The sequence below is a fragment of the Cynoglossus semilaevis genome, chromosome 1 (genome assembly GCF_000523025.1).
Source record: "Cynoglossus semilaevis isolate Cse_v1.0 chromosome 1, Cse_v1.0, whole genome shotgun sequence".
Taxonomy (NCBI): Eukaryota; Metazoa; Chordata; class Actinopteri; order Pleuronectiformes; family Cynoglossidae; genus Cynoglossus; species Cynoglossus semilaevis.
Window position 1 is genome coordinate 27,844,105 of NC_024307.1, and position 21,828 is coordinate 27,865,932.

The window sequence follows — 21,828 nt, forward strand, 5'->3', positions numbered from 1 at the left end:
AGTCTAATGTTGTTGTGCTGTAGGTTTTGCTGGGACACCTGGGTACTTGTCTCCAGAGGTCCTGAGGAAAGATCCCTATGGCAAGCCTGTGGACATGTGGGCCTGTGGTAAGATGTTCAACGTGTGCTTATTATTAGCAATACACAAAAATAATATTTGAACCACCAGTTGACAGCAAGTACAATCTATCAAATAAGGTAGTAAACCGTCTCCAGCGATTCTACATGACTAACAAATCACTATTTTATTTTTTTACCCGATCATATCATATATTTAATTTATTCCATTTTCATAATGATCAGCCCTTTTATGGTAGTTTGGATGGTCCTTTGACTTGCATTCCGAAGAAACTTCTTTATCAAAATATATTCGCTATCACTTATGTCCATTCGCTATCACTTATGTCCATATGTAGATGGGTTATGATGCATCCATATGATGGATGCATCATATGTAGATGGAATATGAGGGAGTCTATGTTCATGACAACTGAACCCATCTACATCTCTGAAAAGTTACATAACAAAACCATGAAGATTTCTTTAAAAACACGTGGATGAGTGATGTTAGTGATGTGATAAAAAGAAAACAAACACATGACGTACATATGTTTAGTCTATGTTTTTCAGGTTAAATGGTTAATTACTAGTATTTTCAGTCATTTTTCAGTTTGTTTGAAAAAAGTATTTATGTTTTTTGATTACGTCGGTGGTTTTCGTTACATTGAATTTTTAGGAAATTAAATGTTAGAGAGACATTTGCAATTAATTGTATATAATTGTATATATATAAATTATACAGTGTATATTTAAATCAAATGTTTAGACACTTTTTCACTCATTTTTTTCCGTTATTTTCACTACTTTGTACATTGTAAATATATATACAAAACCTTAAATATATGACACTAAATATATCAACGTAGCAAAAAAAAAATTTAAATCACTAATAAAATTGTTTTATATTTATGATTTCTTCAAGTACACACCCTTAGCCTCCTCTCAGCGAGCTTCATGATGCAGTCACCTGAAGTGGTTTTTACCTCACAGTGGTGCCTTCTCAGGGTCCATTTGTGGGATTGCTTGCCCGTATGGGGTTGGGACCATCGGTTGTGTTGTGCAGAAGTTATGGTTGGCACAGAGACAGACAGCCCTATTTGACAACTGTTCAGCTTATGGCAAGAACCAAACAGCTATTAAAAAAGAAACAGCAGTCCATCATTACTTGAAGTACTTGAAGGTCATTCAGTTGGTCTGGAAAATTGGCAGAAATTGTAGTGCAGTCGCAAAAACCATCAAGTGCTATGACAAAACTGGCTCTCCTGAGGACCATCCCAGGAAACGAGAGTCACCTCTGCTGCTGAAGATAGGTTCATCTGAGTCACCAGCCTCAGAAATAACAAGTTAGCAGCACCCCAGATTGGAGGCCAGATAAATGCCACACAGAGTTCTAGAAGCTGACACGTCTCTACATCATCTGTTCAGAGATGACTGTGTGAATCAGGCCTTTTTGGTCAAATAGCTGCTAAGGAATCACTACTAAAGAAAAGCAACAAAGAGGAGAGATTTAGTCGGACCAAGAAACACATGGAATGGACGGTAGACCAGTGAAAATCTATGCTTTGGTCTGATCAGTCCAAATTTGAAATCTTCTCAATCTTCTCGTTCTACCGGCCGTGTCTTTGTGTGACAGATGGTCTCTAGTTGTGTGGTTTCATTCAGTTGGACCGTCGTTTATATTGTTCAACAGGACAATGACCTCAAACACAGGTCCAAATGTGTAAGGGTGAATGACCAAGAAGGAGAGTGATAGAGTGCTGTGTGATGTCACCTGAACTAAACACAGTTGAGGTGGTTTGGGATGAGAGTGAAGGTAAAAGAACCAACACGTGCTCAGCGTCTCTGGAGATCCATTTCAAGTGGCAACCTCATGAAGCTCATCAAGAGAATGCCAAGAATGTGCAAGGCAAAATGTGGCTGTTCTGAAGAATCTAAAATATAAGACATGTTCGGAGTTATTTCACACTGTTTTTTGCTTCGTAGAAAATACCACACGTGTTCATTCACAGTTTTGATGCCTTCAGTGAGAATCTACAATGTAACTGTACAATGTCATGAAAATATATTTATATAGTCACACATGTGTGTGTATATATATATATATACAGATATACATATATATACACACATATGTATATAGATATATACAGATATACATATATGTGTATATATTGATATACATAATATGTTTATATACATATATATACATATATGTATTTTCATGACTAGTTACATTGTAGATTCTCACTATACATATACACATACATATATATGTATATATATGGTCAGATAATCGCATATTGTACTTTGAATTATACCTTATTCCCTCACTCCTGCTTTTCAAGGTTTTTGAAATTTGCAGTACAATGTCTGTCACAGACGGTTTCCTCCTGTTGAATTAATCATTACTCACACACATAACACACACACACTTTTCATTGGCAAGGCCACCTGGGCCTGACACACACACACAGAGACACAGACACACACACACAAACACACCAGCCTTTTTGCGAAGCCTGCGCTGCTGTTTTAAATACACACAAACACACCTGCACAGACTCACCCAGTGGCTGTAGTGAAACAACAGCCTTGTGTCGCCTGTGGTCACACAGTCCTGGCATTCAGTCTGTAGAACCCCCATGATTACTTTGGCAGCCAGCAGTTGAGTTGACATTGTGTCGGGGTCCTTTTTTAGAAATGTACTAGTCATTTGGTGCCTGTGTTTGTGTGCCACGTTGATTGGTATGTGTGCCTACGTTTGCATGGGCCAGGTGTGATCCTCTACATCCTCCTGGTGGGATATCCTCCATTCTGGGATGAAGACCAGCACAGGCTCTACCAACAGATTAAAGCCGGAGCCTATGATGTGAGGATACTCTCTCTCCCTCTCTCGCTCTGTTTCACTTAATCTCTCTCTATCTCTCTCTCTCTCCTGATTTTTCAAAGTTACACTTCCTTTGTAACAAGAAAATATCCTATATTGACCCATAATCTGTCCTAACGGCTGGGTAGTTATATTCCAGCAACACATGGTCACTATTTGTTCCATGTGTTACTTAATTTGAATGTGAATTTGTTTGTAACCTTCTCTTTAGCATACACATTTTTTGACACCGTTAGCACAAGCGAACGTACACTTTAGCATGGTATTACTCTCTAAATCTTTCCTCTGGGGTCTCCTCCTCAAACAGTTCCCATCCCCAGAGTGGGACACAGTGACTCCAGAGGCCAAAGATCTGATCAACAAGATGCTGACCATTAATCCAGCCAAGAGAGTCACGGCCACAGACGCACTCAAACATCCATGGATATGCGTGAGTTGTGTTTTTTTTTTCTACTCACTCCAAAATACACACAAAAACTGGCACATTTATAAGTATTTGGACATTAGAATTCTCTTTCTTCCGCTAACGGTTTGCATTTACGTCTATAGCAACGCTCCACCGTGGCATCCATGATGCACAGGCAGGAGACGGTAGAGTGTCTGAAGAAATTCAACGCCAGAAGGAAACTCAAGGTGAGTCACTCGGGGTTCTTACTGGACAATCAATTCTGCTTGTTTTTGTAGGGAAGAGGCCATGCATTAGCCAATTAGCTAATGCGACCTAATTTAAGATTTCATTAAGGAAACGGAAAGTTTCAGCACTAAAACACTACAGTAGCATAAAAGCATCTTTAAGTTCCGGTAATTGAGACACATTATTGCTTCTCCATTACATCAAAAATTGGATTTGAATCCACTCAGTGTTTCGTGAAGAACTCCATCTTATACACAAGACCTGTGGTTAAAGATAAGATCATGAAATGACAAATGTGCCATCTGGACAACGGAGAGGAAACACAGTTGTCTCTTGTTTTAAAAGAACTTAAAACAAATTAATAGTGTGAACATGTTATTGTAACAACAAAAAAACGAGTGCTGTAGATTTATTGATTTGTAAATAAAGCCACTAATGGCAACATAGAGTCATTGTAATGTCATTGGAAACGGTAGCAGTGTGATTCAGAATGGGTCCATTGAATTAAAATGGACTTGCGATTTAAGAGTTCTCAAACCATGGGGTCGGGGGCCACATCCAGTCCACAAATTCCCCATATCTGGCCCATGAAGAGACGTAAATAACAATTTATTTTGCCCATGGGATAATTTTTTTAATTTATTTTTAATATATGAAATTTGTTTTGTACTGCGTTTACTGTGAACAAGATCCAAAACATTTTTATTTAGCCTTGTCAACTGAAGCAAAACGTTGACTCTTGATCTTTTCCCAACATGAAAGTCTGTCACATTCTTTTTTTTAGGGTGCCATATTGACTACAATGCTGGCTACTCGCAACTTTTCAGGTAAGGGCGTTCAGTCGTAATCCCCGTCAGGTTGCAGTCTTTTTGTGAGATAGATTCACTGTAATACGTTGGTTAAATTGTGCTCCCTGTGCTGGGAAGCAGAAGGACACAGACGAGAACACAGTCAGTGAAAACATGGCCGGCATCATAAGCTAGACAGAGAGTTTAAACTCCTGGACCAAGTAACGCCATGTGGATTTTGTCTGATATAGAGTATATAGAATGTAAATTATTTTCATTTTTAAATAGGACGTTTTTTTCTTTATTTAAATATCAAAGCTCCAACATAACACAGAGTACCATATGAGATTAAGCTTCTATTAGGTAGCATAAAGTGCAAACATGATAAAATTGAAATAGGTCCAAAGCTGGAAGCTAATTCGTATTAGCATAGCTCGGCCCATTCCTATCTTTGGGCATGTCTTCTTGTAATTATTATTATTATTATTGTTTTTATTTTAGCCTCTGTGACAAATAACAGACAAGCTCAAACATAACAGATTCCTGTTGAACCGCTAAACCTGCGTTGTGTTCAGGTACATTCAAAGAAAGTCAACATGTTCAAACACAACCGAACACAATTATTTACTTTTGTATTTCTTCCCTCCTCCACGCCCGTTTTTGTGCGGTATCTATTGTGTAAGGTAAGACTCCAAGGTTCAGCTGACACTGGTTCAGTGTCAAAACTGCACTTTTGAGGTTTGGTCCTAAGACATTGCATGTCTACTAAAGCACCAGCGCAGGACTTTCAGATGATTTTTAACATCAGTTAGTGGTCATACTGGAGGCGAAAAAGGAAAGGTTGATTGGATTTGTACCTTAGCATGTGGAAACAGCATTTCTAACCAAAGTTCACTATTATGATCATGTGAATATACAGTCTAGGCTTGTATAGCTATAGACATTGATTTAAATTTTTGGGTTTTGCCGGCTAAAGTTTGTTGGCGTCAAGAAAAAAAATGCTCAGGTCCACAAAGTGGTTTTTAAAACTTACAGTATTTATGTTTTATGGTTTTGTCCAAGGATGGACTAATGGACTAAAGCAGGTGACTTGCGGGCCACAATTGTCCTAAAATTGAACAGGGGGGCCGGGTCAGGAGCAGATAGATGGAGCGTTCGTGTGAACTAAGATAAATGACATGTCAGTCATACATAGTCATACATAAAGGCTAAAATGCTCTTATCATTTTCTACGCCATCTATTGGGGAAATGTGGATATTGCAGGGGAAAGGCAGTGTAATGATAATATAAATACATTTTATATAATTTGGAAAAGTTTGGCGGGCTGGATTAAATAGCTGAAGGCCCACGTCCAGCATCCGGCCCACGAGCCTTAGTTTGCCCATGTCTGGACTAAAGGCTTCTTTGCTGCACAGACAGTTGAGCCATTACTTATCCGTCACTATGAAAGATCATGGTCTAAATTTTGTTGAAAAGGAAAATCCAAGTTAATATGTGATGACACAGTCCTTGCAGAAGTAATTGCATATACCACATCTGTTTACTCTTTCTCCAGTATGGCTTCCCAAAGATAACTGATGTCACCACTGAAAATCCTCTGTTAACTAATAAACATGCACATGTCCTCATTTTGACGAATCACTCCTGCTTATAAAACACATTACTTTTCTATAGGACCCAACTACAGTAAAGTAACCCTTTTTCCTCCCCCCCTTTACCTCCCATCCTTCAATGTCTTTGACCTCCCCTGCATGTTGACTTACAGGCTGGTGGGTTTTGCTGTGTCCGACAAACCTGAGAAAATCATGTCTATAAAAAGTTTTCCGAACAAATCCATGATTTTTTTTTTCCCCCACATTTGGTATGATTAAGAACGAACACAAAAGAAATCAAAGGTGGCAGAACTCAGTCCCGTTAGTGCTTCTGCCACTGTCACCGATGTTCCCCTCTGACAAGTCTGAGCCCAGACGAATGATTCACTAAGTTTTATTTCGTCTTCTCTCTTGATTTGCATTTTCTCTCCTGCTTTCAATTCTGGCAAAGCCCTCTTTGAGGGTTGCTGGTAATTGGACAGCTTTAAACAGACCTTGTGCATGTGTGTGTGTTAGTGTGTGTGAGCGTTTGCATATGTTAATTCCTGCCAGCCAATGATTTATTTCTGCTATTGTTTTCTTTTTTTTCTCAATAGCAGCCAGAAGCCTGCTGCAAAAAAAAACGGATGGTGTCAAAGTAAGTTCAGTCTTTTGTGTATTTCTTGTACATGACGCATCAGTGTTCGGTTTGATTTGATTTAGGGAACTGTTGGTTTCTTTGTGAAGGCTTTTTTAATGGCTGTTTCTCAGGTTTAATCATGGTTTTTCATGTCAAAGATGATTTCATCTGTGTTAAAACTAAAGACCGTGTGATGAACTGTATTTTATTTCTTTGTCTCTATAATTCAGCTGATTTTTTTTTTTTTATGACTCAAGGACATAAAGTCTAAACTGGTGGTTCTCAAAATGGGGGGCGGGCCCTATCTGGGGGTGTGAAAAAGAAGGGTTTAGCAAGGAAAATTAATTTTAACTTCAGTATTTTCTTTTTCCTGTCACAATGGAAAAAAATCAACTACAGTGGTCCCTCTCTATATCGCGGTTCCCCTTTCGCTCTCTCAGTACATCGTAGACTTTTTTTTTTAATCCAATCCGTGGACGTTTTGCTATTTTACAGTAGTACTTTTTTTTTAATTTCCAATTGTTTTATTCCAATAGCAGTGTGAGGGAGGTTCATAAAGGGTAAATATATATGTAAATAATATAAAAACTATCTCGCCTCTACTTCACGGATTTTCCCTTTTTGCGGTGGGTCTTGTAACGCAACTACCTCGATAGGAGAGGGTTCACTGTAATTTGTAAATATATTTCCTTTGTTCAGTGAGAATAGCAGTTTTGTGAGAATTAGTTTAAAAAAAAAAGTCCAGTGGAGATTTGAAACAAAATGTGATGAGATAAGTGGTCTTGCCAGTAGTCCTAGTAACAGAAAGGGGGCGCTACAGGAACACTTTGGGAACCACTGGTCTAGACTGTAATCAGCTAGGTTTGTGCAGTGTTAGTGTTACAATGGAAGGATGGAAATGCTGCAATATGACATAAGGATATTCAGTAAAAATCTGTGTTCAATATGTGTCACCTTCCTGACAGATTCACTTGTTGGCTTCATTTTCATCACTTATCAATCAGATGCCTTTAAGTTTTATATTTGCTTTCTTCTCCTCCTGTGTCCAACTCAGTGGTGAACTCATAAAGCAGCTAAATAATTCCACTGCCTTCTGCAGCTTGTCTGTAAATGTGTTGGGAGCTGAGCTTGTGGAACATTCTGATTCATTGCCTTTTGTCCAAGGAAGTCCAGTAGACACTCATGATAAAAAGTCTCTGACTTGTCATTGACTAATTTCCTCTTCCCTCTTTAAACTACAGTGGTCCCTTATTTCCGTGGGGTTTTTTTGTGTTGTTTTTTTTTTTTTAACTTCAGTGAAAGACTTGCTCATTCAGTCCTGTGTATGATCTATCACTGCAGTACTTTCACATGTGAATGCAATAACAACAACTGGTGAAGGAGGTACAAAGGTTTTTTCTTTTTTTGGCAGATCCTAATCGTTTTTTTTCTGTTTGCTAATTTGATTAGGACTGCCACTTAGCTAAAGAGCCTTATTTGAATAGCCTCCTTTCTCGTTATTTTTATATAGTACTGCATGAATCATCAAGAGGGAGATCTTCTCAATTTGTGCACTTGGACTAATATGTGAACTGATTAAGGGTTTGAGAAAATTCTCTACATCTTTAATCAATTGCTTAATAATATATCTATTAAATTGACTTATAATTAAAGGTCAGTTTTTGAATAATCAAGCCATTAGAAAACCTTAGTTAAAACTAGGGATGTCCAACATAAACTTTTTGCAGATATCCGATATGCCGATATTGTCCAAACACTTAATTTCCGAAAAGAAGTTTTTGGAGAAGCTGGGTTGAGAGCAATAAAGGATTTTAGAAACAGGTTACTACAATTGAGTTTCAGTTAAAGTTCTGACTGGTCTGTTAACGCACTGTTTTTAGAGCACACACCATTTCACGAAACCCAGACGATGCGTGATGGGTTTTTATTATCAGAGGGAAACCGATAACGATTCTTACAGATATTACGTAATTATGCTAATATCGTCCGATGTTGTAGGTCTGTTGATATTATCGGTCATCCCTAATTAAAACATTATTTTATAAGCTTATGCTAATATCGTCCGATATTGTAGGTCTGTTGATATCATCGGACATCCCTAATTAAAACATTAGTATGAATAAAAATGTGTAAACCACAGTATATAACCAATATATAATATAAATAAACAGATTAAATTTGGTGTAAAACAGACTTAAAAGAATCTAGAATGATGTTTGTGTTTTTATTTTTGAGAGAACAGTTATATCGCATTATAGGTTCGTTAAGAAAATATGGAAATTATATGCAATAATTAATGTCATAGTCATCACTTTAACCATGATAATTCATTTGTATATTAATTAGATTCAACTTTTTAAACATATGGCAAAATGGCACGATAATTCATTTGTATATTAATTAGATTAAACATATGGCAAAATGGCACCCCTGTATATCCAATAACTCCACTGTTCATCCACTTATTGTTGCTTTGATACACAGTCAATACACGTTCTTATTTACACACACTGTGGGAAACCAAGGTGTGTAAATGCTTCTCAAGCTTTAAATGCCATCTCAACACCCAGCATGCATTTGGGTAAGGTTCGACTTCAGGTCAGACGTCTGGCTAGGTCACTAACTAATGTTAACACGAGATTTTTGACAGTGGGCTTTAGCTTCTCGTTTGCTAATTACTACTAAGCCATTAGCCGTAGCTTTACAATGTGACGGTATACCATATTGCCATTTCTTAAACCACAACAGGCTCATATTATGCAATGGATTCAATGATGTTTCAAAACCTCCAAATCACCAAAGCCTGGAAAATCAGATCTCGTAAGAGCTGTGGGCTGTAAGTCTGGGCTTCACAAAATTCTGAAATAACCGCAATCCTCCTTTATAGCAGTTGAAACATACCATACTACCATACATTTATCTCTGTTTTACAATACATTAAAAAACGAAAGCTTACGCACCAGGCAGACGTCTGTACAGTTTTAACAGATTCATTCGTTTTCTACATTGTAAGTGAGTTATTTGTTTTGGTCCGTGCTGTAAAGTGGCAAATCCTTGACGATAACACGTCTCGAGTCGTTAGCTTTCCTCAGACGCTTCAGGCACAGCGTTCCACTTTTTCCTCAACAGCGGCCGCTTGCATTTTGGGACACTAAGCCTTGTCTCTTCTGCCCTGTCCTACCTGTCTCCCCGTCTGTCCACTCTGTCCCTCCAGATCAACAACAAGGCCAATGTGGTCACCAGCCCCAAAGAGCCTGTCCCCACTCCTGCTCTGGTACACTGCTTGCCTACCTTGCTAACTGTCCTTGTGTGTGTTCGTGTGTGTGTGTCTGCTTGCTTGTCCTTTTTTGTCTTTTGTTCATTACTTGAAATATCTTTAGCTACAGACATAGCGTTGCTTTGTTGCACTGCTACATTGAAGTACATGAGCTACATTCTCCTTTGTTGTTGATGAAGACTGCAATGGCCGTAACAAGGCCGCTGCATGTCGAGATTTGTTGTCTGATAAAGTGGAGACAACATTGGCTGGTATTACCTTCTCACATCAGTACAGCTGCAGGAAAGGCCACACGGCACAAAAGTGGTTTGTGTAGCACTCCACAGCAGGAAGAACATCGGTTCAGATCCTAGTGGTAACTGATGTTCTGCCTACAGCTATGAATCCCAACCACTGTGTGAGAGATCATCAGGTGTACCACCAAAAATAATCCAAATCCAGAAATCAAAACAAATTATTTTTTTATTTTTTATTTAATTAGTAATATTTAATAATAATAATAATGTTTATTGTAATAAATATTTATATTTAAATATAATATTTATTTATTATAAAAAAATATATAATTTATTAAGTAAAATAGAGAGACCCAAAGTGGAGTGTGTTTCTTCAATTCCTGTGAGTAGATCAGAGTTGTGTTTCACTAAACGTGTTGGTTTGACACAAAGTAATTTTAGAGTACATTGAAACTAGCAGATCACTATCGTTTATTATAAACACTTTTTTTTGTTTGTTTGTTTTTTTTTTTTTGTTTTTTTTTTTTGGTGTGCCGTGACTCTAAAAGGTGTTTCAATTCAAACTTCCTGCAATTGGAAACACAGTTGTTTGTTTCGCAGTTAAGAAATCTTCTTAACAGCTTGATGTAATAACAAATACACCTACCCATAATTTAGTTCATTTCTGGTCACGCACATATTTGGCTGTCTTGAAACTTAACATTGGATTTATGGAAACAAAGTCTTCACGAGGCTAAGGATCAAAGCATTAAAAAAAATAAAGCCTTAGATCATATTTTGGTTTATTTGGTTGTGTTTTTTTTTTTTAAACATTTGAATGTGATAGCTCTGTCGTACATGTTTTACTTGTTTTTATGGTTTCTGTTCTACAGCTGTGGACCAGGAAAGACAGTTCTGGAATCTATTAGCAGATCATTTATCACAATGTTTTCGTGCTGATTGTTTTTCCTCTCATCTGAAATGATGTTCCGAGATTTACATGGAGTCATCTGTTGTCTCACAGCCATCTGTCTGTAAACACTGACGCCGTCCCTAGTCACCCTGGTTTCCAGTGAATGGCATGCGTGTCAGTTTCCCACACTTCCTTCCACACTTTCATCTCCTCCCCCCTCTCTTGTTTCGACACTGTTTCCTGTCCACCTTTTTTTTTCTCCCGTCTCACTCTTGTTCTGCGCTGACTTCTATCAGGAGCCACAAACCACAGTTATCCACAACCCAGCTGACGGAAACAAGGTATACAGCTGATCAGGTGCTGGTCAGAGGTGGTGGGCCGCAGCCGACCGGTGTCACTTAGACTAGCGCCTCAGTGTGGTCGTTCCTTCAAATATGTGTCCAAGTCATGTCTTTAAACTCAACATGTCAAGTGAGAGACAAAGGAATCATCACTTCACATGCTGCTGCTGCCCACTGCTGCATGTGAGCTTTTGACCTCACAACGCTCATCTGTGTTTACGTTTTTGTTTATTGCTCTCTAAAGAATATTAAAAAAAAAAGTCAGTATTGGTGCCAAAGGTTAAAACTGATGAAGAGCATGTGTGTGTACTGTCATCCTCATGCGACCAAGGGGTTACGCATGCTGCTGCTTGAACAAAAAATCCAAACTAAAAAAAAAAAAAGAAAAAAAAATTCTAAAGTCAAATGCTAAATGGCTAAAGTTCCTTTTCATAATTTCATATATACATAAATATCCAATAAACTGTATAAGAACGGGCAGTAAATGCATGCTTGTGTTTTGGCTTTGTGCAGTGACATAATGTTTTAGCTTAATGTGTTTTTGGACTGTAGACAGTATAAAAATCTTGGACAAAGCTACTTCCATTTCAGCTCATAGTTGCTGGATGAGGTCATGGAACAAAACTAACCTTATTTATACATTGGCCTTTTTCTAACTACTAAGATTTAACGTGACAATCACCCGGAGCTGACTTCGGTGACGTCACCCTCACAGCTACATGACTTTGTCCAGTTTTTATACAGTGTATTTGTGTTTCATGTTTCCAAACTGTTGTGGAATCATGAAAAAAAGACTGAAAAGTTTTCTTCCTGACCCATATTTTGTACCAGTACACCACCTGCTTATTTATGTTTGTTTGACTTCATATGTATTTTTGCTTTAACCAAAATGATTGGTTGTCCTTACAATGTGAAAGGGATATAAGTCGTAATGTTAATTGTTATTTTTGTACATACATAAATATGTTGCTGGTCTCATTACATTTAGCATTTATTCTTAGAGAAGTACTAAGCACAGTACTAAAAATAATCTGTTATTCCTTAAATTAGTGTTAGTGTATTTTGCGCTCTGCTTTATAATAATGCATTCGTCGGAAGTATAAGTATTAATAATACATTAATCCATTGGATACTAAAATGTTTTCTGCACCACCAGTTGCTGCAAATCTGCACCGAACCTTAATTCAAATTCATCACAAAAATTCAAAAAGAATCATAGAGCTAAAAGCATAAAGTGAGAACCTGGCAAAAGGGTATTCAACTTTCAACTGAGTAATTTATTAATTTAAAAAAAAAAACATGGTAAGAATGTTAAGGTGTTGGGATTGAATGATAATTTTTTCCCTTATTCGCTTAATTATCTGCCAGCTAATGTTATTGTTCCTTGTGTTGTCCCCCAGGAGTCCAGTGAGAGCGCTAACACTACCATTGAGGACGAGGACGTGAGAGGTATGGAGAATAAAACAAACCCAAAGTGTCTCTCTCTTTTTTTTCTCGCTCTTTTGCACGAACGTCCTGAGCCTCACAGTATTTTATGTGTTACACCTTGTCCTGTAAGTGTCCACGTCTCATGTCTCACACGTTGCTTTTCTAATCTGTGTGTGCGTTCTGCGTTTAGTTCTAAACTGGTCGTGGTAAAATGCTGGGACCATATTAGGTTATAAAAATAGAAAGAAAGTCAGCAGTGTTTTTGAAACTATAAACAAAAGGGAAAATGTAGATGTTCCCCCAATAGCTGCACAAAGTCAATATTGTGAAAAGGGTGTGGGCAAACTTTTTAACTCGCGTGCCACAGTTGACCTAAAATTGAACAGAGGGGGCGGGTCAGGAGCAGATAGATGGAGTGTTCGTGTGAACTTAGATAAAAGACATGTAAAAGTTATGCAGAAAGGCTGAAATGCTAAAATACTTTTATCATTTTCTATGCCATCTATTGGGGAACTGAGGGTATTGCAGGAAAAAGGCAGAATTATAGTTTTCCAACTTTTTATACAATTTGGAAAAGTTTGCCGGGCCGGATTAAATAGCCAAACGGGCCGCATCCGGCCCCCGGGCCTTAGTTTGCCCATGCCTGTTAATAATAATAATCAAATCAATTTTTCTCTTAAGTAAAATTGTAAAACAAATAATATATTCAATGTGTATATATACATAAAATTATATATATATACATACATATATGTATGTACATAATATATGTGTGTGCACATGACGGCAGCTTTATTCAGCTAAACGACTAGCCATTAAACAAGGACAAAGTAGAAAAGGATGAAGTAGAATGACCTGTGCGTCACCTGACTGGAGTCAATATTGACTAAAAGACCAACATGGATTATTGTGTCTCCCTGTATCTGTTCTGGGCTTTATCATAATGATAGTAACCTTTGATAGTACAGAGATTCTGTTGGCGTGGCATGACTTTTTCTGAGCAATGTTCCCTTGTACTGGTTACATCGATGGCCTTCTCAGTATAGAGCAGGGACGTCAAACATACGGCCCGTGGGCCAAAATCAGCCCACTCGGGGGTTGAATCCAGCCCACTTGAAAGTGGCAAAAATCCACAAACACTTCATGTTTGTGATGTTTTGTCAAATTATATTTCATTAAATATGAATATTTTCTAATATACACGTACTTATTTCCAGGAAAACAAAGGAGGAAAATTTAAATATAAATATTTTCTAATATACTCGTACTTATTTGCAGGAAAACAAAGGAGAAAAATATAGACTTATTGTTATTTATAGGTAATTATGTTATAACTGCACTGGTCCGGTCCATCTAATCAGGCTGTATGTGACTCCTGAACCAGAATGAGTTGACACCTCTGGTTTATAGTGTACAGTATGTGCGTGCTCATGCTTCCAGTACTTACACTGGGCCCTCCTCTGAGCTTTATAATGCTCTCTACAGCTGATGCGTATGCATTTCAACCATGCTCCATTAGCTTTGTCACTGCAGCTTCAAATGTGTTCTTACTTTTCTTCCCCTTCTATATTGAGACAGTTTATCCCTCTTCGTTTCTCCAGCTGCTTATCTGCCTCGCTGTTTTTTCTCTCAGCTAATCCCAGACCCCAGGAACAAAGAGGTTCAGAAATGGTTGGAAATATCAGGGAATATTTAAATCGGCATGTTTTGTGATGCACCTAGCCTTTGTGTAAAAATGAAGAATGGGAAAACATTGCGGAAATTGCACTGAGGGCAATGCTACTGTAGTTGAGTTTTAGTTTTTTTTGGCAGTTGTGAGGCCCCTAAGCAAGCCTTTGTGCTGTACAGTGATCCCTCGTTTATCGCGGTAGAAAATTTCCAAGGCCTGCCGCAAGAACTGAATTTCCATAGTAGTGACACCGTATTGATGCGCAGTAAAATGATAATGAGGAAGGTGATGATGACTCTTACAGCGCAGCCGATGATTGATTTTACTATTCAGAGTCTATTCAGAGGGTGGTACCATTTCTTGGGGCACCTCTTCCACGGTTTCCGAAGGTGTATCCGTAGTAGTAGCAGGAACTGGCTCGAACATTGTGATCGGCAGTTGCTTCCGCTGCTTCTTTTTTTCCAGTCGTAGAGTAGCTACGTTGTCGAGTTTGTTTTGCGAAATTGGACCGATCGAACCATGTCGTCGTCCCATTCCTGTGACACCTCTTGCAGATCCAAATCCGGGATACAGTATATTTTATATATGCAGTTTCAAAAACCCGCGAAGTCGTGAATCCACGTAAGATGAACCGCGAAATAGCGAGGGACTACTGTATCTCACTTGGTAAGTTGAGAGCCATCATTCAGGAGAATCAAGATTGGATTGTCTGTTACGGTGATTTTAGATACATGGCCCCCAAAGGTCTGAACAGAGGGACACTCCCACATCATGGGTCTGTAGCCTCCTATTCTACATATATTTAATATTTATTACGATTATTGTCAATAACATTCACCTGCAGAGAGGAACCACATCACATGACCTGAACATTTCCACATGTTTTCATTTTTCTGTTTTGAAATATTATTTATTGAAGTCATCCTTTTCTTTTCTCCATTTCAATGTTGTTGTTGTCTGTGTTTACCTTTACCTTCCCATCCATTCATCCCAGCGTCCTCTTGTAGTCCACAAATCTACCACCTGAAGAACTTAGACCAATCAGCCTCAGACTGCCATCACTCCTCCTCCCAATTCTCCTTCTCTTCGTCCTCCTCCTCCTCCTCCTTCTCCTTCTCTTCCTGTTGGTACTCTCCTAGCGTCTGTCCCGGTGCTGATGAGTGCTGCCAGTACATCCTGTGGGCACTGGTGGCAGTCTACCTGCTCCTCTTCTTCATATCTTCTTTTCTGGTCTTTTTCTCTGACCCTCCCACCACATGCCATTGCAGCCCCAGTCACGCCACCATGCAGGGGCCTGACCCCCAGCATGGAGACCCTAACAACTCAAAGTGTAAGTTTAATTTCCAAAGGACAAAGTCTCGTGTAGAATACAAGTAGATTTAGGGTCAACGCTAGGTCAGGGGTCTGCAACATTAAACCCTAAAAGAGACATTTTTTTATATTCTTATCACAGGATGGATGGATGATGATAGATAGATGATGATGGATAGATAGATGGATAATGGATGATAGATAGATGATGGATGGATGATAGATAGATGATGGATGGATAGATAAATAAATAGATAGATGAATTGATCGATTGATCTTAAATAATTCTTTGAGAATTCCCTTCCAGAAATTAATTAATATCTTTATTGCAATTCTGCCAATTTCTCATTGTTTAACTTGTACCACAGAAGTGCATAATTCATATGCATTTTTTTTAAAGTAAATAAAAATAATAGCACTGCAGTGTCACTATCAGTATGCTATTATATTGTTTTGCAGTTGGCAAGCAAGCCTTAAAAATTAGTGTCATGTGTAATGGTTTAAACCCGACTAGTAAAAAACTGTGTGTTATCTACTCATTATACTGGATGATCTGATGCATCAGTAGTAATATTTGTTTTATATTAAGCACAGTTAATGCAGCCAATTCAAAAACATGAAAAATGATCTTACATTGAGCCAATGAAAAGCGGCTAAAGAGCCACACGTGGTTGAGGAACCACAGGTTGCAGACCTCTGTCTCAGGTAGAATATTAGTATAAATATATATTTGAGTGAACTAGTATTGATCCAGAGAAACTGTTACATTTTTATGTGGGCTTATGTATGATGAAGATTCCAAGTTAAAGATGTAACTGAAACAAAACGTGCTCCGCACCTTATGACAGAACTGAAACCCGAATTGCTGTCTTTTACCACCCTCTAGAGGCCGGTAGCTGGTACTGCATCCTGATTTCGATCCCAAACCTGTCAGTATTATATTTTGTAATTGTTAATTTAAGCTTATTGTCCTTCAGTGGTTTGACTTAGGATCCACAGGCTCCTTTATTTCCCCAAACCATACAGCCAGAAGTTTTAGGACTCAAAACGATTTTAGTAGAAATTGACTATCCCTTATTTTAGTACTTGCACATATTTGAACTGAACTGTAAACTAAAACTAAATAATTGTTTTTTTGTGAGAGGGGGGTGGGGGGGGTCGTACCATTGATCTATTGGGGGGGGTGGGGAGGAGGGTCGTACCATTGATCTACGTCATAGAGGTTTTCTAGTAGCTTTAGAAAAGAAAAAAGATTTTGGGGATTTTTAGTCCCACAAAAAGGGTTCTTAATTCATTATACACTTGTAATAATTCTTGTACTTGGCAAAAGTCAAGTCTAAGTTGTTACAAAAATGTGAGGCAGGGCCCCTTAGAGGGTACAGAACTATTGAAGGAAGGTAAATAAAATGAACTTCTAGTATTTTCTTTATTTCTCCCACAAGTGAACTGATTTGTAATGCTGTTAATTTGTTCAACCAGAATCTTTTAGCTCAGACGTGGGCAAACTTTTTGACTCCGGGACACAATTGTCGTACATTTGAATGGGGGACATGCATAAAGGTTCAAATGCTAACATGCTGCTATCATTTTCTTTCACCATCTATTGGTGAAACGTGAGTATTGCATTGAAAAGGCAGAAGTATAATGATCATATAAATAAATTATATAATTTGGAAAACCGGATTAAAAAGCCGATCGGGCAACATCCGGCCATAGTTTGCCCATGCCTGTTTTACGATTGTCGATCAAGGTTTGTTCTTATGTGCATACAATGATCTGCACTGTATACAGTTAGTTTTTGAGTTTTAATTTGCAGTTCAAGCAATTCCGCAAATACAACCCTGAACTTTCGACCAGCGCTAATGCTAACATTATGTGCAATTAGATCAGTACAGTTTCGTAATAATGCCCATTTTACCCTGTCCTGTTTACATAAGTGCACTTATCTAGGCTGTCTCTATTGAGCCTATCAGTTAGAAAGGATTTATTATTTGCACAGTAAAGTCCACCCTGCGTTTTAAGGTACAAATTCAACCAATCAGAGTTCCTCTGTTCTGAGTGAGTACAGCCACCTCTCCTGTCTCCGTGCAACTCGTAAAGCTGGAGCCGCCGAGGAGGACGGTGATGTGGGGAAACATGTCTCACTGGGTAGCTCTTAGTCTTTTCGTTCTATTCTCAGTCCAAGGACTGAATGCACAGGCCTTTCAGAGGCAGACTGTAAGTGTTCAGATGGCTCAGAACAGCAGCGGAAGCCCTGCCGTGGAAGGTAACGATGGAGAAAAGTTGGTGTTCCCCAATGCGTGAATCCATTTCATTTCCTTGGTGTTCGTCTTTGTCCCTGTTCCTGTCTTTGCCAGTTTCTGAATGTCAGTAGTGGTCGTACTTGAAGCCACAACAGCTGCACTTATTCTGTCCGTTCATTGTCTCCTAGCTTACCTACTTAGCATGAAAGGTAACCTCGATGTCGTCTGTGTGCTGTGTGATTTTGTTTTTTATTAACAATAGTTGTTCACTTCCTAATCCCGTGTGATGGTGTTGAATTGTTGTCCTTATGTTTCGAGATATATACATATATATAATTTTATTTATTGACATTTATGACTTCTGCCATCAAGTTGTTGGTTTTTTTTTTGTCCAACTTGAAACTGTTCCTGTTTTTTAGCTCGCAAGCAGGAGATCATCAAGGTCACGGAGCAGCTGATCGAGGCCATCAACAATGGAGACTTTGAGGCCTACACGTCAGTTGAGCACTCAGACACACTCCCTTTTGTTTTTTGTGTAAAGTTTATTAGATCGGCAATAAAGTCACACCCATGTCTTGTTGCAAAATTTTCAGGAAGATATGTGATCCTGGCCTCACGTCCTTCGAGCCTGAAGCCCTGGGGAACCTGGTGGAGGGAACTGACTTTCACCGTTTCTACTTCGAGAACGGTAAATATGACTGACTTTTTAAAGTGTTTTCAGTGTTCCCTCTCTATATGACGGTTCGCCTTTCGCTTCCTCAGTACGTCGCAGATTTCTTTTATTCCAATCTCTTGAGAGTTTTGCTATGTTGCGGTAGTTTACGCTAAATCCTTTTTAATTTCCAATATTTTCATGGTAAAAAAAACTAGCTTTGTTCACCTAGAGGAGATCAACAGAGAGATCACAGCATTGTGTTGCCCACGCTGATTGGCTCATGCATCGTAGCATCTCTAAACATCTCCCCTTGTCTGTCTCTCTAAAACTAAAACTTAAATTAAAGGTTCTTTATAGACGCTAGAGATGAGCATCGTAGCAATCAGCATGAGGAATAGAAGAGCATGCTCAATTAGCCAATAGTACACTGAGTACAAATTGTATTAGCCAATAGTAAGCTGTGTACGATCTAGTCTAGGTAAACAAAGCTACCAGCGATCGTTCGCTAATGCGAGAATCCACATTTTTAAAGCCAAAACTATCATAGGTATAATTATGTTATGATGTCTTTTAGTTTTTGCTATATTTTGCGATATAGTGTTCGTCAGTCTCATCAGTCCGTGACCAGTGTTGTCTCCTGCACCGCAGCTCTGTCCAAAGCGAAGCAGCCCATACACACCATCCTGCTCAACCCTCACGTCCACCTGATCGGCGAGGAAGCCGCCTGCATCGCCTACATCCGCCTCACCCAGTATGTGGACTTCAACGGCATGCCTCGCACCATGCAGTCGGAGGAGACTCGCATCTGGCACCGTCGTGACAGCAAGTGGCAGAACATCCACTTCCACCGCTCCGGCTCACCCACTGTGCCCACCAAGTAAGGTAACCAGTTTTAACATGTGCTTCGTTACAGAGTCAGTAAGTAATCAAGAACAAATAATAACATTTAGGCCCCGGACCTCTATGTTGAATCTCTCAACATAGGGATCCGGACCCTCCACATTTGGAACCACGAAATTAGAAGGTTATCAGAATGGAAACACTGGAATCAATGACTAACAACAAAAAAGTCAAATGGCATGCTGACGATTTAAACCTCATCTGTAGCTATTGTTTAGCCAATGTCACGTAGCTAAAATTAAGTGATTTGAATATTGTTATCAGTTCGCCGTCATTCAACCAAAGTGTCTCTAACGTGTGTTTCAGCTGAAATGCTCTGGGACCACCAACATCCTCCAGCCTACAGCTGTCAGCTGACTAGACCCCGCCCACCACGTATCCATCCATCCCAAGCCCCGCCCATATCAGCTAGAACTCAGCCCCTCTCAGTGTGTTGTTTACATATCGTCGCTGCTGGACCGATGGATATTGTATGTCGGGAATTTTAAAGAAAAATAAAATAGGGAGAAAAATAATAAAAATTCACATCGTAGTGAGTGTGCGTAATATTACGTCCATGTTTTACTACACGGTTTACACAGTTCTATATACAAACAGAGTTCTATATACAAACACCACGTTTTAAATAGAAGTGTTCCTTCTGTCGTTTCTTTTTTTCCGACACGTGAAGCTCTCGGTTGCCATGTAGTGAGACGTTACTTCGTTTGAATAATGTTAAGGACTAAAATGTTTTGAAATATGATGTTTTCACCTTTTAACCTAATGACCAATAGATGCTATATCTGCATTTTTACCGGTGTTTTTTTTTTTTTTTCCAAATGGCCCTATACAGAGGTCAGACACGGGCTTGCTATGTTTGGTGATGTGTAAGTGCTGGTTATAGATGTAAAGCTCTCTCTTTCTCTAGTTGCTTGCAGTATCTTTATGAAGTGAGTTGGCTAATTCGTAGGTTAACTAAAAATCTTTAGGGTTCAAATGTAAGAGTGAAAGTCAAAGTAAATGTCACTTTTACTCGATGTGTTCAGACCGCCGTCGTCACACAGTAGCAGGTGAGGAGGCTAACGATAGAATACAAACTTTAATTACAGTAACGTACGTCTTTTAAAATAACATCCACTTCAGTTGTGTTAGCTTACAGCTCATAGCTAACGATTTTAATGATTTTTTTTTTCTTTCTTTCATTTCTGTTTTATATATCGTGATTCCGACGATCTTCCATTTTTTGGCATTTCCCTGATTGGCAACGACTCCCTTATTGCTTTATTTTAACCTATAGTAAAAAATATTTCTATTCTACATTTTACACTGGTGGATACTGACACAGAAAATCTGTTTTCTACACACGTATATAAAAACATTACGTTACATTAGCATCTTAGTAGATGAATCTGGCTGAAGCTAATCCTTTAGAATCTTATCTACGTATTGATAGGTCTACAATTGTGTGTTTTTTTTTGGGGGGGGGGGTTAAAAGCAAACACGATACTTTGGTCCTAGGACTAAGAAAGAAACTGGTCACATTCAATTGGGATTACTGGTGATTTGTTTTTTTTTTTGTTTTTTTAATATTATGACATACACGTGACATCACAATTGCTCCACGCCACATTTTATTTACTGTATATTTTCAAAATGTTAGTTGCAATCCTTGGTGAGATGCTGATTTATAATGTTACTAAAATGGTAGAAATATGAGAATTATGAAAATTAAATGTTTGATTTACGACAAAGGACTTGGTTTGTGTATTTTTTTTGTCCGTCATTTCTATGTTGTAACTAACGCCTTCTATCACAGGTGTGTATATATGTAAATACATGTGTGTATATATATATATATATATATATATATATATACATATATGTATACATATATATGTATGCATATATGCAGAATGTGTATATATACATATATATGTATATATATACATATATACATATATACCTTAAATCAGCACTGATGTTGGCCACAGTGCACGCCAACCCGCTTGGAGCAGAACTTGACCAGCTCTCTAGTGATGTGTCGTTCGCGAGTGATTCGTTCAAAATGAATAAATCTTTCATATGACTCGTGACTCCCGAGTCATATGAAAGATTTGTTCATATTGAACTCACGAATCACTCACAAATCACTAACTGCGAAAAAATCGCAATCTGTGAACTAATCTTTTACTGTGAACTAATCTTTCGCTGTGAACAAATTTTTTGCTGTGAACTAATCTTTCGCTATGAACGAATCACTCTCTGTGAACTAATCTTCCGCTATGAACGAATCACTCTGTGAACTAATCTTTCGCTG

The 21,828-nt window shown here is 38.4% G+C and overlaps 1 protein-coding gene across 7 annotated transcripts in view; it reads left to right on the top strand.

Annotated features, from left to right (window-relative positions):
- Window positions 1-21,263, top strand: part of camk2d1 (calcium/calmodulin-dependent protein kinase (CaM kinase) II delta 1) — a 73,474-nt gene extending 52,211 nt beyond the window's left edge. For 2 of the 7 annotated variants that reach the window (XM_017035395.2, XM_008324100.3), the window contains 13 exons: window positions 24-107; window positions 2,834-2,928; window positions 3,254-3,376; window positions 3,496-3,579; window positions 4,365-4,407; window positions 6,558-6,598; window positions 9,795-9,854; window positions 11,282-11,326; window positions 12,727-12,775; window positions 18,397-18,472; window positions 18,571-18,665; window positions 19,281-19,514; window positions 19,839-21,263. In XM_017035395.2, the coding sequence (XP_016890884.1) occupies window positions 24-107; window positions 2,834-2,928; window positions 3,254-3,376; window positions 3,496-3,579; window positions 4,365-4,407; window positions 6,558-6,598; window positions 9,795-9,854; window positions 11,282-11,326; window positions 12,727-12,775; window positions 18,397-18,472; window positions 18,571-18,665; window positions 19,281-19,513 (1,028 nt within the window). In that variant the 3' untranslated portion in view covers window position 19,514; window positions 19,839-21,263. The remainder of the gene's footprint in view (window positions 1-23; window positions 108-2,833; window positions 2,929-3,253; window positions 3,377-3,495; window positions 3,580-4,364; window positions 4,408-6,557; window positions 6,599-9,794; window positions 9,855-11,281; window positions 11,327-12,726; window positions 12,776-18,396; window positions 18,473-18,570; window positions 18,666-19,280; window positions 19,515-19,838) is intronic. The other 5 variants (XM_025062157.1, XM_025062162.1, XM_025062164.1 and 2 more) reach the window with 5 other exon arrangements.
- The last annotated feature ends 565 nt before the right edge of the window (window positions 21,264-21,828 follow it).